General features: G+C 45.7%; 1 protein-coding gene across 14 annotated transcripts in view; it reads left to right on the forward strand.

Moving 5' to 3' along the window:
• The window catches only part of L3MBTL1 (L3MBTL histone methyl-lysine binding protein 1), a 43,281-nt gene extending 32,921 nt beyond the window's left edge, over nucleotides 1-10,360 (forward strand). For 4 of the 14 annotated variants that reach the window (XR_010154031.1, XM_016937939.3, XM_054674569.2 and 1 more), the window contains 2 exons: nucleotides 142-204; nucleotides 7,549-10,360. Coding sequence is in view for 9 of the 14 variants with exons in the window: in XM_016937939.3 (XP_016793428.1) it covers nucleotides 142-204; nucleotides 7,549-7,647 (162 nt within the window). In the remaining 5 variants the exon portion in view is untranslated. Of the gene's footprint in view, nucleotides 1-141; nucleotides 2,020-7,512 lie in introns of those variants that run through there. The other 10 variants (XR_010154030.1, XM_016937937.3, XM_016937942.3 and 7 more) reach the window with 6 other exon arrangements.
• The last annotated feature ends 5,478 nt before the right edge of the window (nucleotides 10,361-15,838 follow it).

Raw genomic sequence — 15,838 nt, forward strand, 5'->3', positions numbered from 1 at the left:
CATAGAAACCCTAGGATCCTTTTAGGCTGGTGAGAAAAAGCAGCATTGGCACAGCTCAGAAGCACCTAGGCTGTGGAGGCCAGCTCTCCCTACATGCCTAAGCTCTGTCCCCTGGTCAACATGTCATCTTTGGTTTCCAAGGTCTTCGGCTTTGTTCAGACCCTGACAGGTTGTGAGGACCAAGCACGCCTCTTCAAAGACGAGGTAAGGTGCAAGTGCAGAGTGGGAGACAGAGCCGGGGTCACTGTCCTTAAGACGGCAGGAAGCAGGTGCCCTCCCCAGCGTCACTTCTGCTAGGGAGGGACCCGTGTTGCCCCACCGGGCAAGAATAGTCAGAGTGACCCATGTGTCTGGGAAGACTCTAGTCTGGACTGTGGCCCAGCTTGGGGACCTTGTGTGCTCAGATCATCTTCAGGAAGGAAAAGGCATCCTGGAGACAGGAGTCCATTCACTCCTCTGCTCTCTACCCACTCATTTGCTTGCCAAACTTAGCTTTGCCAGTGATAGTCAATATTAAAGTGTACTTTTTTTCCCTTTAATCCAATATAGCTGATAATTAAAGTGTATTTTGAATGACACAGATATTGTGATTTACTGCAAGGATCCTAACACACACTTAAAATCAAGAGCCAAGGAGTAGTGAGTTGTAGATAAAAAAAGAATGTCAGCTTTGGAGACAGTCTGGGTTTAAATCCCAGTTCTGTCAATTTGAGCTGTTTACTGTCTCTGAGCCTACATCTTCTTGTCTGTAAAATGGAGATAAAATGGGTTTAATGAGGTCTACCTTGCAGAGCCATTGTGAGCATTGGAAATGATGAATGAATCATACCAGAATGTCTAGTATAATTACAGTCATGCATTGCTTAACGATGGGGATACATTCTTAGAAATGTGTCACTAGGCAATTCTGTCATTGTGTAAACATTATAGAATGTACTTACACAAACCTAGATGTTATATGTATTTTTATTTACATGTATATTTTCACATGAAAAACCAAATGTCCCAGCATTATTACCGAATGTCAGCCATTTCCCCTACTTGATCTGCAATGCCAATATCAAGGGCCATGTATCAGGTTTCTGTATACGTTCCACTATAATCTTATGGGACCATGGTTTTAAATGTGGAATCATTGACAGAAATGTCTTTATGTAGCATATGGCTGTGTATCACTAGTATATAATAGAGCAATATTATGGAGGAATATGTAGATCTAATCACTTTACCTATACAAAATGACTGCTATGGTGGGAACACAATAAACACCAGTTTTGACTTTTAGTGCATAGTTGACCTTAAGTAAAGAACTTTGTCGGCCGGGCGCAGTGGCTCACGCCTGTAATCTCAGGACTTTGGGAGGCCAAGGTGGATCACCTGAGGTCAGGAGTTCAAGACCAGCCTGGCCAACATGGTGAAACCCTGTCTCTACTAAAATTACAAAATTAACTGGGTGTGGTGGCATGCACCTGTAGTCCCAGCTACTCGGGAGGCTGAGGCAGGAGAATCACTTGAACTTGGAAAGAGGAGGTTGCAGTGAGCCGGGATTGCACCACTGCACTCCAGCCTGGGCAACAGAACGAAACTCCGTCTCAAAAAACATAAAAAGAAAGTAGTTGGCTCTTCTTGCCCTGGAAGAGTGTCTGTATCCAAGCCCAGCACAGCCAGTTTCCTCCTTTGAGCTGTGTGTGGTGGAGCTCCCAAACTCCTCCCACTTCCAGGTGCTTTCCTTGCCCTCTGTGTTGGTGATCTTCTCTTCATGTACGTGTCCAGAGCTGAACTCCCTGTTTTCGATGGCCTCTGGCCAACATAGAACACACCGGGGTGCTGCTCCCCTAGAAGTGTTTTAATTGAGATAAAATGCCTATAGAGAGATAGGCACACATCTTGAAAGTACAATTTCACAGGTTTTATGACATGTCTGCCCTTGAACTCAACACTTCAATCAAGGTACAGACATTTCCTCTCGTGTTAAGTCATACAAAAAAATTTAACAAAAAAAAAAAAAGAAAAGAAAAAGATACAGACATTCCCTCATACCAGAAAGTTCTTTCTCAGCCCCTTTTAGTCAGTCCGCACCCCAAAAGACAACCACTATTCTAATTTCTAGCGTCATAGATGAGCTTTGCCTGTTCTGGAACTCATATAAATGGAATCATAGAGCATGTACTCTTCTAGGTCTGTCTCTGCACAGTGTCATGTTTTTGAGGCTTCTCCATGTTGTTATCTGTATCTGTAGTTTGTTTATTGCTGACTGGTGTTCCATTTCATGAGTATACCATAATTTCTTGTTAATGGTCAACATTAGGGTTATTTTCTCTTCCCCTAGATTTGAACCCTATTTTTTTGTTAGCAAAACTTAAGTTTGCCCTAGCTTTATTATAGCCACATCACACTAGTTTGGGGTTCATAAAAGCCCCCAGGTGGTTTTCATGTCAACTACAGTCGAACCAAATTTTCCAGTGAGTACTTTCACCACTGAGTTTTTTTTTTTTAATTAACCTAATGTAAAACTTTACATCCACCCTATTAAATGTTATCTGGTTGGTTTCATAGCCTTGTTTTAAATCTTGATTCTGTCATCTATGATGTTAATAAGGCTTTCCAACCTCATACAGCTTGCACATTTGATAACTAAGCCTTCTGTGTCTTTGTCCAAGTCTTAACATGTTTTATGAGAAGGCAGAACCACGTGGCACCCTGTTTCAAACCTTTCTGTAGGTTGACCACAGGTCATAAGTCAACACTCTTCGAATGTAGTTGTTCAGCCAGCTGCAGAGCCACCCAAGTTTCATCCTCCAGCCTATGCTTGGCTTTGCATTCTCTTCTTCTTGTGACAAGGGTTGTGTCTCCCAGGAACATCTGCTGTGTCTCTTGGTTCAGCATGGTCTGTGATATAAAAAACTAGTGGCCAAAGGGAGGTGTACTGGTAGACTGCCAGCATTAAATAGAATCTCAGAGTGGAGCAGGACCTTTATGGGGTCTGAGGATCACCATCTCCAGTGTCTGGCCCATGTCATCAGTTTCCCCATGTAGGACAATGCTCCAGGAGTGGGCTCTCTCTGGCTTAACTGATGATTGGGTATTCAGGGACACCAATCAAGATGCTCTCCATCTGGGACACAGACCAGCCAGTAGAGGGTTGCTTCATGAGTGAGGAATTAGAGCAAAGTGCATAGATGGTCTTATGGTTGTTCTGTACTGGTGGCCCTAAAAGTAGTCTGTCCAGTCCTCTCTTTGTCATCTTTATTGTAGCCATTGTGTATTTGTCTAATTCATCAGCAAATAATTATTGATGTCTGCTTTGTGCCTGGCCTTGTATAAGGTGATGTGATACTGAAGCAGGTAAGAACAGGTCCCTGCTCTTAAGGTTCTCTGCATGGTAGGGGAGACAGAATTGTAAGTTGTTGCTCCTGGTGGAGTGTGGTAAGGGCCGTGAAAGACACATGTGCAGGTGTCCTGGGAGCCCAGAGGAAGGGGAGGACAGAGAGGGGCCAGTGGGCTCTACTAACTGTGCAGCCAGATGTTTACTGGCAGCTTCCTGCTTCCCAAATGTCTGATTTTCTTGGGCTCCTGGTAGACCACACCTTTCTGCTGTGAAAGCATAGAAGTCCCAGTGGGGTTTTGAAAGTGCCAATTAAATCTTAGCTTGACCTGTGTTAAACATTCCATGTGTGGCTCTCTCAAGATCTATCCAGATCACCTCAATTTTAGGAAATTCCCTGGACCTCTCCACAGCACTACAGGCTGTTGCTTAGGGTGGATTATTGTATGGCTTATTTTATCCATTTTCCTGTTGATTTCCTCTGTCTTCAAGGTCAGAACATGACCCTTTTCCTGATCATATGACTCAAAACTCCCGATAACCCACCAGCACACAGACAACATCTTAGATTTTCTGAGGTCATTCCATTGTTCCCTTACCTAGTCTCAGACTGCCAGACCACAGACTCTGGCCTTTGCTTTGAAGAACCTGGAACCTGGGCTTTGGCAGTTACCGTGGGTGAGAAATCTCAGGCGATATACAAGGAACCATATACCAGTGGGTTCTCTGAATGATAAGAACTGAAATCCTGACCGGGGCGGTGGTTCACTCCTGTAATCCCAGCAATTTGGGAGGCCAAGGCGGGCAGATTATTTGAGGTCAGGAGTTCGAGACCAGCCTGGCCAATGTGGTGAAACCCAGTCTCTATGAAAAATTTAAAAAAATTAGCCAAGCATGGTGGTGCATGCCTGTAGTCCAGCTACTCGGGAGGCTGAGGCATGAGAATCGCTTGAACCTGGGAGGTAGAGGTTGCAGCGAGCTGAGATCGTGCCACTGCACTCCAGCCTGGGCACAGAGCAAGACTCTGTATCAAACAAACAACAACAAAAAAAGAAAATAAATGAACTCCTGTAAGAATCCATGCTTAACTCTGCCAGGGGTTCCTTTCCTTCATATCCTGAACTTCGAGATCTCCCTGGCCAGGCTTTGTGATTCAATGGGACCATCAAGAAGGAGCCCCAGAGGCCAGGCATGGTGGCGCACATCCGTAATCCCAGATGTCAGGAGTTCAAGAGCAGCCTGGCCAACATGGTGAAACCCTGTCTATACGAAAAATACAAAATTAGCCGGGTGTGGTGGCACATGCCTCTGGTCCCAGCTACTCAGGAGGCTGAGGCAGAAGAGTCACTTGAACCCGGGAGGCGAAGGTTGCAGTGAGCTGAGATCATGCCACCGTACTCCAGCCTAGGTGACAGAGCAAGACTCAGTCTTAAAAAAAAAAAAAAAAAAAGGTGGGGAGCTCCAGAGCCAGACCGGCATGAGGTGTCTGAATCTGGATGTTTCTGCACAGACACATCTGCTGGGGGTCAGCAAAGAGAGCTCCTCAGGTCCAAGGGAGCTGCCTCCTGGGATGACCACTTGGCATCCCCCTCACAGCTCCCAGTGTCTTAGGCAAGCAGTATCTCCAGTGCTTCCCCATCGAGGGGGTGCTGGAGAGAGAATAGAATGGCAGACTCCTTGAGAAAGGGGGAAATGGGCTTATTCAGCAGACCCTGGTCTTAGACCTGAGAAGCCGCTTTTCACTTGAGGGGTCATTTTGGAGCATTAGAAAGGAAGCTTAATGCAGATAATCTCATCGGTGTGTTTGGCTACTAGACTTTTCATTTTCTTTTGGGGGAAAGGTTTTTAGCCATCAGAAGTGCCAGTTTTCAGAGCCTCCTTGGTTAGTGAATTGGGAAAGACCAGGTAACTGTTTTCTCAGAGCTGCTGGGGGGACAGATATATGGGGTTCATTCCCCCACTCTGTCCTGCCTCCGTTTAACCTCTAAGGTTGCCAGCCTCTCTGAGATACAGTCCTGTTGTCGCCACACCTCAGAGATCCTTTCATTCATTCTTTCTGGATTTACTGAGCACCTGACTTATGTCAGGTAAGCAGCCCCCTGGTGCTCCTGGAAGGCAAATGAAGAAATACGTACAATTCAGGGGAGTTTGTGGAACTGTGTGAACTCCAGACAGAGTGGAAGGAGTGGGCAGTTCTGACTGCTGGGGAAGCATGCTGACAGTGAGCAGGCCTTCCTGGCAGGGGTGGTAGAGGGAACAGAGCTGCAAGGCAGAAGACACCCAGTTATTGGGGAAGGGTCTGTAGTGCAGTCTGTGGAGCTAGGTGTGAGGAGGGCTCACTTGGAACTGTGGGGCAGGGCCAGGCTTGGGCAGCATCGCCCCCTGAGCTGCATGAGTCATGTCCATAGGATACCCCTACCCAGCTCTCACAGTGATTAAGAACACAGGTCAGCACTTATAAGCTAGGTATATCTTGGGCAAATTCTGTAGCCTGTCTGCCTTGGTTTCCTCATCTGTATAATCGAGATAATGCTGGTATTGCTTCATAGGGTTATTGTGAGGATTAACTGAGTTAATACACAACAGGTGCTTAGGAGCGGTGCCTGGCACGTAAGAAGCAACATAGAAGTGTTTTCATTGCTATGATGCTTGAGGGGTGAGCATAGGAGGGATGGCGTCTCCTCAAAAACAGGGTCCCCCAGCTCAGTCTCTTGACCCCCACAGCCTGCCTCCCAGCTCTCTTCATTCTATCCCGTCCTCCACAACTGACCAACTGACTTCCCTCCTTGACTCTACCCATATACCTAGCTACTAGAATTAACAATTACTAATATTTTCCATATTTGTTTCACCTATATTTGGATGAAGTAATTTTAAGTAAATTTTAGACATCATGACATTTCACCCCTGAGGACATAACTTGCATCTCTAAAAACTAAGGACTTTCTTTACATAACCACAATATTGTTATCCCACTACCAAATTGCAAGTAACTCCTTTATATCATCCAATACCCAGTCTGCATTCATATTTCCCCAGTTCTCAGGATACTTTTTGCAGTCTTTAAGCCAGAATCCAAACAAGGCCTACATAATTGGTTTTGGTTTTTATGTCTCCTAAGTTTCTTCTATTCTAGAAGAGCCCCTCCCATCCTTTTTTTCCTTTTTTAATGACTTTTTTTTTTTTTTTTTTTTTTTTTTTGAGACAGAGTCTTGCTCTGTCGCCCAGGCTGGAGTGCAGTGGCGCGATCTCGGCTCACTGCAAGCTCCGCCTCCCGGGTTCACGCCATTCTCCTGCCTCAGCCTCCCGAGTAGCTGGGACTGCAAGCGCCCGCCACCACGCCCGGCTAATTTTTTGTATTTTTAGTAGAGGCGGGGTTTCACTGTGTTAGCCAGGATGGTCTCGATCTCCTGACCTCATGATCCGCCCGCCTCTGCCTCCCAAAGTGCTGGGATTACAGGCATGAGCCACCGCACCCGGCCAATTGACATTTTTAAAAGTCTTTCAGAATGTGGTTTTTTGGATTTGTCTTGTTGCTTTCTAGTGGTGTCACTTAACTTGTTCCTCTATCCCCTGTATTTCCCATGAACTGAAAGTTAGATCCAAAGGCTGGGTTAGATTTAGGTTAAATTTCTCACTGTCACTGTCTCTGTTTCTCTCTCTGTGTCTCTCTGTCTCCCCCTGCCCCCCTCTGCTTTTGGCAAGACTAGTTCCTAGGTGATACTATGTACTTTGTACTGCCTCATGTCGGAATGCACACAATGTCTGCTCGTCTTGCTGTTAGCAGCACTAAGGTTGACCAATGAGGTCATGTGGGGACAACAAGAGCAGGTTTCTCAAAGCCACTGTCTGTGAGGACTCAAAAGACATTTTGCGGATACAAATGCTAAACCTCAGACCAGTCAGCAGAAAGAGAAAGAGAACAAGTGTGTGAACACGGGGAAACCAGTGGCTGTCTTTCTTTCCTTCTCCGTCCCCATTGCTGTCTTCCTTTTTTCCTTTCTCCCTCCCTTCTCCTTTCTCCTGGTCCTTTCTCTCCCCTTCTCTCCTCCTTCCCTTTCTCCCGCATATCCTTTACTCCTACTCCCCTCCCCCATTCCCCATGCACACCCCTCCCTTTCCTTCACCCCTGCCCCGTGACCCTTTCCACCTTCTCCACTTTCCACCTCCCTCCCACAACCCCTCAGATGATTGACGGCGAGGCCTTCCTTTTGCTGACACAGGCGGACATTGTGAAGATCATGAGCGTCAAGCTGGGCCCAGCCTTGAAGATCTATAACGCCATTCTCATGTTCAAAAACGCCGATGACACCTTAAAGTGACTGGCCCAGGGCTGGGCCCTCCTGCGGCCCCTGCTTGGCCTCCCTCTCCAGCTGATGCTCTCTTCCTGACCTGAGTTCCTCATACCCCACACGTCCCCATGCTCCACCTATATCTGACCAGGGCTGGTCCTTCTTAGAGGGTGCATGGGAGCTGAGGAGCCCTGGGGAGGGTAGGCACCCAGCCCCAAGTCCTAGAGCTCATTCGCCACCAGGCATGTCGGTGAGGGCGTGACTGGCAGGGGCATTACTCATGGAGTCAGTTGGACTGTGGCAGCCCCACAGCCCCAGTGGACTTTTATTGTATTACCAAAGGGTCTTTTTCTTGGCAGTGGAGGAGAGACTAGTAGAGCAGCAGTCCTTCAATCTGAGGCCCCTTTCCCTCTTTTGGTATCTCTGTGTACTTTTCTCTCCTTGGCTCCTTTCCTCCTGCCAAGAAGTGACCCCACCACAAACGTATTTACTCCTGGAGGTACCTCCTCCCTTTCTGTCTGCTGGTTTTGCTGCCCTCATTCTGCTGCTTCGTTTCCTGGGCAGTGCCCCCAGCCAGACCCCACTGGCTCTTCCCCCTGAGATATGTGAACCTCGGAAACATGTTTTCATAAGATCCCTTGGAAGTCTCTAGCTGCCTTTCTCTCTTTTGCCCAGAATTGAGAGATTCTGAGCCAAGATGCCTTCCTGAACTTACCCAGTTCTGGACCTGTTGGCATTTTAGTGTCCCACGCCAAGTCCAAGTTCCAGCAGAATGAGCAGGTGGTTTGAGCCTGTTTTATAGATGGCAGAGGTTGAGGTTCCACTGCTGTTTTCCATACACCCTTCATGTGTTGAGTCTGGGAAGGAGTAAGCCTAGCCTGCCAGTAGCCTAGGTTAGGAGACCAGCATAAGGATTTGTTAGACAATCTCGGGTCTTTGGCCAGAGGGGCAGCTCCAGCAGGCATAGTGGTGCCTGAAGTTAGGAATACTGTCCTCTCTGTAGCCTTGGACCTCAGCCAAGGTATTGCCCATGGGGTGATGGCTCCAGGCCTGCCAGGCCTTCTGCCATGAGAATGTAGCACTCTGTGTAGCACACACCCCCATGACATCATTCAACCTGTCCCTTAAATGTTGACCACTAGCTCTTGCAGCGTCTTACAAAGACGACTTGAAGTTGGGAGTTAGGAAGGTGAACTTTTCTATCTGAATTCTCCGGGTCCCTGAAGCCCTCCTTGCCGCTCTCCACCTGCCTTGCACTGCCAGCTGGGTCCCTGCTGGGGCTCTGGGACTTCCACTTCTCAGTCCACATAGGAACCCAGCTTCCACTGAGTCACTGCCAAACCTGCCTCCCAGCCTGGGTGGGAAGGGGGAGAGCCACTGGTAGGAGCCAGCCCCACATGGAGGTGAGGAGCCACTGCCAACCTCCCGTGCCCAGGTGCTGATGTGGGCCTGCAGAGTGTGGGGCCGGTGCCTTCCCCCAGACACCCCTTCTCTCAATCATGTGATGCGTGTGTGTGTGCATGTGTGTGTGTGTGTGTGTGTGACACTCTCAGAAGTGTTTGACAGGGTGCAGATGTGAGGCTCAGTGTTGGGAAAATGCCAAGGGCTATTATCATTAAAATTTGAAGCTTTATTTTTCCCTTAGAAGTGGGAAACCCAGAGCTCTGTTGATTTCCTACCACAACCCAGTAGGGGCCTCTCTCTCCCATGGGCTGGACAGCTTTTTGAAGAAGCCATTCAGCTCCCACAGTTGAGCTCCCACAGGGCTTTAGGTGTCCGTTCCCTTTCAACTGCTCAAAGGCAGCTTTGAGCACAGCCTTCCTGGAAGGAAGCTAGGCAAGACCTGCCACACAGCGAAGGTTGGGTTTACAAGGGTGACATGGGTACCCCCTTGGCCAAGAGTAAAGAAGAACAAGTCTAAGCCTTGCTTTTATCTTAGTTGTCTGGGTGGTAGCAGAACTCATCAGCTCCTTATCCTCAGTCTGTTCCTCTAAAAGATGAGAGATGTTCACTGACTTTGTGCAGTGAGAAGGCAGCAAGTACTCACGGCTGGTGCTGTGGGACCTCACAGCTTCTAAGGAGAGGGGCTGGGAGGGCCTTTGCCATCGGATCTGCCAAGCACCTAATGCTTGCCTGTGGTGAAGGCAAGATGGACCAAGGGCCTTGGAGAAAAGGGCTCCCAGGCCTCTGAACTTTGAGGCCTCAGCACTTTCTGCACTATTGTCAAACTCTTTGGAAAGAAACCAAATCATTAAAAAGTAGAAAGAAATCTGCCTCTTGTCTGCCCTACTGCCCCTTTACCCACACTCTGTCCCCAAATGATATTATTGCACCTTGACCTGGGAGCGCAGAGAGGGGAGGGAGTTGGCAGAGACTTCTGGTGCCCTCTGCCCTCCTAGCAACAGGTGCCACTTATATTTTGGCCCCTGGCAGCCTCGCCCAGCCCCTGATCAGCCCAGGCCTAGGGCAGTTAGGACCTTTCTGTTTATTTTCTGAAGCAGAGAGAATGATCTCAGAGTTTGCAAATGAAGCCTTTTTTGCACTTTCATTCACATGCACTTTGGTGGGGTTACATTTTTGTACTTGCCTCTTGTGTGTGCACATGTGTGTATGTGTTCTTTAAGAGAATCTTCTGGCTTAAGCTAAGGTGACTCTTGAAGGAGAAAAAGTTACAAACAAAATGTGGTGTGATTTGTCAGTGTATCAAAACAACATAAATAAACTTGAACAACTGATAACGCAACCAGAGTCTGTTTCTATTTTCATGATAAAACATCCAGAGAACACAAAATGGTTATCAGTAGTGGCATTACTGAAGAGACTAAAGTGTTCTCTTTGTTGTTAGTTAGGGGTCCTTATAGTTTTTAAGGAAAGAAACAAAGGATAAGGATAAATGGTTATCTGTCTGCACTGAAAGTGTAAACAGTGGGAACTCCCAGAGATCAGTGTGTAAAAGGGCCTGATCTTTAACATTTGATAAATGGTCAAGGGCAGAAAATTCAATGAAACCTGTAATTTTTAAAATAATAATATCAGCTGGGCACAGTGGCTCACACCTGTAATCCTAGCCACTTTGGAGGGCCAAGGAGGGAGGATCACTTGAGGCCAGGAGTTCAAGACCATCCTGGGTAACGTAGCTAGATCCTGTCTCTATAAAAAAAAAAAAAAAGTATTTTTTATGGTGGCGTATGCCTGTAGTCCCGGTTACTTAGGAGGCTGAGGCGGGAGGATCACCTGAGCCCAGGAGTTCGAGGCTGCAGTGAGCTGTGATTGCATCACTGTGCTGTATCCCAGTGCTCAAATAAAAAATGAAAACATCAAACTTTCAGATGGGGAAATGTCAACCTGAAGAGTTAGATTTTGTTAAGCTTCCCAGAGACTACGAGCAGGTGGGAAGGTGGCACCTTTCCCACCTTAAAGTGTTTGATCACTTTAACTGCTTTCTCATCAATATCCTTAATTTCTTTGCCCTGCTGCTGTTCCAGATCACTTGTCTAGAAGCTCCAACCATGGAGCTGTCCGAGAGCGCATCCTCTCCACACCACAACTGGGAACCTACCTGACCGAGATTGGTGCCATGATAGACTGGTAGTCCCTGGCTTCAATGTGAACTGAACCCTCAGGGCTACCCAGGAAGCACGTAGGGTCTGGGGGCTTTAGCTCTGACTTCCCTTTTCATGCTTCTCAAACCTCCTACCCCATTGTCTTGACAGATATCCTTACCATCCATGTCACAGAGAAAGTGGAAGTCATAGGAAGAAACACCTTCACCTTCCTGCTGTCTCATCTGCATGTCTCCTCCCACCCCCATTCATTCTGTTTCTTTCCTATTACAGTGGAAGACTTGATGCTTCCACTTGTCAGAAGCTAATCTTCTACTAGCCATGGCTGCAATAAAAGGAAAAGAAACATCAAGAGACAGGAAGAGGCTTTTGGACATTTAAAATGGGATTATGGAGATAAAAATTCAACACAAGGGTCAAAAGATAAAGTTGAAGACATTTCCCAGTAGGCAGAATAAAAAGAAAAAGAGAGGCCGGGCCTGGTGGCTCATGCCTGTAATCCCAGCACTTTGGGAGGCCAAGGCAGGCAGATCACGAGGTCAGGAGTCTGAGACCAGACTGACCAACGTCGTGAAACCCCATCTCTACCAAAAATACAAAAATTAGCCAGATGTGGTGGTGCGCTCCTGTAATCCCAGCTACTCAGGAGGCTGAGGCAGGAGAATTGCTTGAACCCGGGAGGCAGAGGTTGCAGTGAGCCGAGATTGCACCACTGTACTCCAGCCTGGGTGGCAGAGTGAGACTTCACATCAAAAAAAAAAAAAAGAAAGAAAGAAAAAAAGAAAGAAAAGATGAGAAATGGGAAAGAAGAAAATATCAGAGGACTAGTTGGAGGCCCAAATATATGATTAATAGAAATTCTAATAAGAGAGAACCGAGAAAACAAATTATATCAAAAACAAACAACAAACTTGTATACTGAAAACAACAAAACATTGCTGAGAGAAATTCAAGAACACCTAACTAAATGGAAAGAGATCTGTGTTCATGGCTAGGAAGACTTAATATTGTTAAGATGTCAATATTACCCAAAGATATTTACATATTCAATGCAATCCCTATCAAAATCTCAGCTGATTATTTTTTTCTTGCAGAAATGGAAAGACAGATCCTTAAATTCCTATGGAATTGCATGAGGCCTCAGATAGCCCAAACAATCTTAATAAAGTATAACAAAGTTGAAGAACAAACCGATTTCTTTCTTTCTTTTCTTTTTCTTTTTTTTTTTTTTTTTTACAGAGTTTTGCTCTCGTTGCCCAGGCTGGAATGCAAAGCCACAATAATCAAAACAGTGTGTTACTGGCATAAGGACAAATAGACCAATAGGATGGAATTCAGAGTCTAAAAACAAGTCCATATGTCCATAACCAATTGAAATTTTTTTTTTTTTTTTTTTTTTTGAGACAGAGTCTCGCCCTGTCGCCCAGGCTGGAGTGCAGTGGCGCGATCTTGGCTCACTGCAAGCTCCGCCTCCCGGGTTCATGCCATTCTCCTGCCTCAGCCTCTTGAGTAGTTGGGACTACAGGTGCCCGCCACCATGCCCGGCTAATTTTTTGTATTTTTAATAGAGGCGAGGTTTCACCGTGTTAGCCAGGATGGTCTGGATCTCCTGACCTCATGACCCACCCGCCTTGGCCTCCCAAAGTGCTGGGATTACAGGCGTGAGCCACCACGCCCAGCCTAACCAATTGATTTTCAGTAAGAATGCCAAGTCCATTAAACGGGGAAAGTACAGTTTCTTCAACAAATGGGTCTGGGGTAACTGGATTTATACTTGTAAAAGAATGAAATTGGATACCTACCTCACCCCGTATTCAAGAATTAACTCAAAATGGATTGATGACCTAAATATAAGAACTAAAACTATAAAACCCTAAGAAGAAAACATAAAGGTATATCTTCATGACCTTGGAATTGGCAATGAATTCTTAGCTATGACACCAAAAGCATAAGCAACAAAAGAAAAAATAGATAAATTGAACTTCATAGCTGGGCACGGTGGCTCACGCTTGTAATCCCAGCACTTTGGGAGGCCGAGGTGGGCAGATCATAAGTCAAGAGATCGAGACCATCCTGGCCAACATTGTGAAACCCCATCTGTACTAAAAATACAGAAATTAGCTGGGCGTGGTGGCACACGCCTGTAGTCCCAGCTACTCGGGAGGCTGAGGCAGGAGAATCGCTTGAACCCGGGAGGCGGAGGTTGCAGTGAGCCGAGATCTCGCCACTGCATTCCAGCCTGGGCAACGGTGCAAGACTCTGTCTCAAAAAAAAAAAAAAATTGAATTTCATAAAAATTTAAAGACTTTTGTGCATCAAAGAACATTATCAAAAAAGTGAAAAGCACCTACAGGATGGAAGAAAACATTTGCAAATTTTACAAGGGTTTAACATGTAGAATATATAAAGAACTCCTAAAACTAAGCAACAAAAAGCCCAGTTAAAAGATGGGCAAACAACTTAAATAGATATTTCTCCAAAAAAATACATACAAATGGCCAGTGAGCCCATGAAAAGTTGCTCAACATCATTAGACATTAGGGAAATGCAAATTAAAGCCACAATGAGATATCACTTTCTACCCATTATGATGGTTATAATTTTTTTAAAAAGGAAAGTAAAATGGTGAGGCTGTGGAGAAATTGGAGCCCCTGTACATTGCTAGTGGAGACATAAAATGGTGCAGCTGCTATGGAAGAGAGTTTGGCATTCAAAGCGTGATGTAGGCTGAAAAAAAGAGTTTGGCAGTTCCTTCAAAAGCTAAGCATAGAACTATCACATGATTCAGCAATTCCACTCCTAGTATATACCCAAAAGATTTGAAAACATACTTGAATGCCTATGCTTATTGCAGCATTATTCACAGCGGCCGAAAGATGCAAACAACCCATGTCATCATCAACAGAAAACAAAATGTGGTCTATCCATTCAGTGGAATCTTAATTCAGTCAAAAAAGAATAAAGTTCTGATACTTGCTACAACTGGATGAACCTTGAAAACATGCTAAGTGAAATAAATGAGGCCGGGCGTGGTGGCTCATGCCTGTAATCCCAGCACTTTGGGAGGCCAAGGTGGGCGGATCATGAGGTCAGGAGTTTGAGACCAGCCTGGCCAACATAGTGAAACCCTGTCTCTACTAAAAATACAAAAAATTAGTTGGGCGTGGTGGCAGGCGCCTGTAATCCCAGCTACTTAGGAGGCTGAGGCAGGAAAATCACTTGAACCCGGGAGGGGGAGGGTGCAGTGAGCCGAGATCGCACCACTGCACTCCAGCCTAAGCGACAGTGCAAGACTCCGTCTCAAAAAAATAAAAAACAGACACGAAAGAACAAATATTCCACATATATGAAATATCCAAAATAGGCAAATTCATAGAGATGGAAAGCAGATTAGAGGTTACCAGGGACTGTGAGGAAGGGGAAATGTGGAGTCATTGCTTAATAATTACAGAGTTTCTCTTTGGGGTGATAAAAACAGATTTTTTACTAATTAAATAATGATGATGTTTATACAACATCATGAATATACTTAATGACACTGAATTGCACACTTAAAAAATGGTTACAATGGCAAATTTTATATTTACCACAATAAATTTCCCTTTAAAAGAGGAAGACATAGGATCCAGGAAGCAAGACACACCAAGGAAAGAGACAAAGGGGATTTGCAGGCCAGTCACCGGTGGCTCACGCCTGTAATCCCAGCCCTTTGGGAGGCTGAGGCAGGTGGATCTCTTGAGGCCAGGAGTTTGAGACCAGCCTGGCCAACATTGCAAAACCCGTCTCTACTAAAAATACAAAAAAGTAGCTGAGTGTGGTGGTGAGCGCCGTAATCCTAGCTACTTGGGAGGCTGAGGCAGAAGAATTGCTTGAACCCGGGAGTGGGAGGCTGCAGTGAGCCGAGATTGTGCACTCCAGCCTGGGCGACAGAGAGACTCTTACTTCAAATGAAAAAAAAGGCGGAGGTGGGGACGGGTTTCCAGAGTGATGGCAAAGGAAGGGCCAGGTTCACCTCTGGACAGCTGTCTAGGTGAGAGTATGAGGATGAACGGCTCTAAGAAAAATGGGGGAAAAAACAAACTGAAACTGGTATATTGATGTATCAAGAGGATATTTTAGCTTTATCAGAACGTTACATACACATAATTATATATAATTCTCTAATAATTATATATATTGAATATGTTCAATTTCTAAAACCAAATGAAGCAACCATAAATTCAGGAAAAGCTGAAATGTGTGTTTGGATGGGCATAATCTAAGTATTCATGTTCCATAGTAGGAAAGAAGCCACTTGAAAATGTTTTAAACTGAAAAATGGAAGAATAGAAGTATAAGGCTATTAAGATACATGGAGGTAAATACCAAAGAAAGCAGCTTAAAAAGATGAGGAATGGGGCAAGGAACCGATCTTTTTCATTATTTGATTTTACACTTTGTACAATTATCACTTTCTAAAAATGTTTCCAGAAGGCAAACTGGGGCCCATATCTGGGCTATGTATGAGCTCTGTTGCCCAAGAGTCTGTTAGCCCATGTGGGTAATAGATTTTTCTCTGGTGGCCCGGTGTCTGTTATTCCCTTTGCCCATGGGTGAATCTGCAGGTGGGGCTGGGGGTGGGAATAGGGCTGGAGTCAGACTAAGGACAGAAAAGTGGG

The sequence above is a fragment of the Pan troglodytes genome, chromosome 21 (genome assembly GCF_028858775.2).
Source record: "Pan troglodytes isolate AG18354 chromosome 21, NHGRI_mPanTro3-v2.0_pri, whole genome shotgun sequence".
Taxonomy (NCBI): Eukaryota; Metazoa; Chordata; class Mammalia; order Primates; family Hominidae; genus Pan; species Pan troglodytes.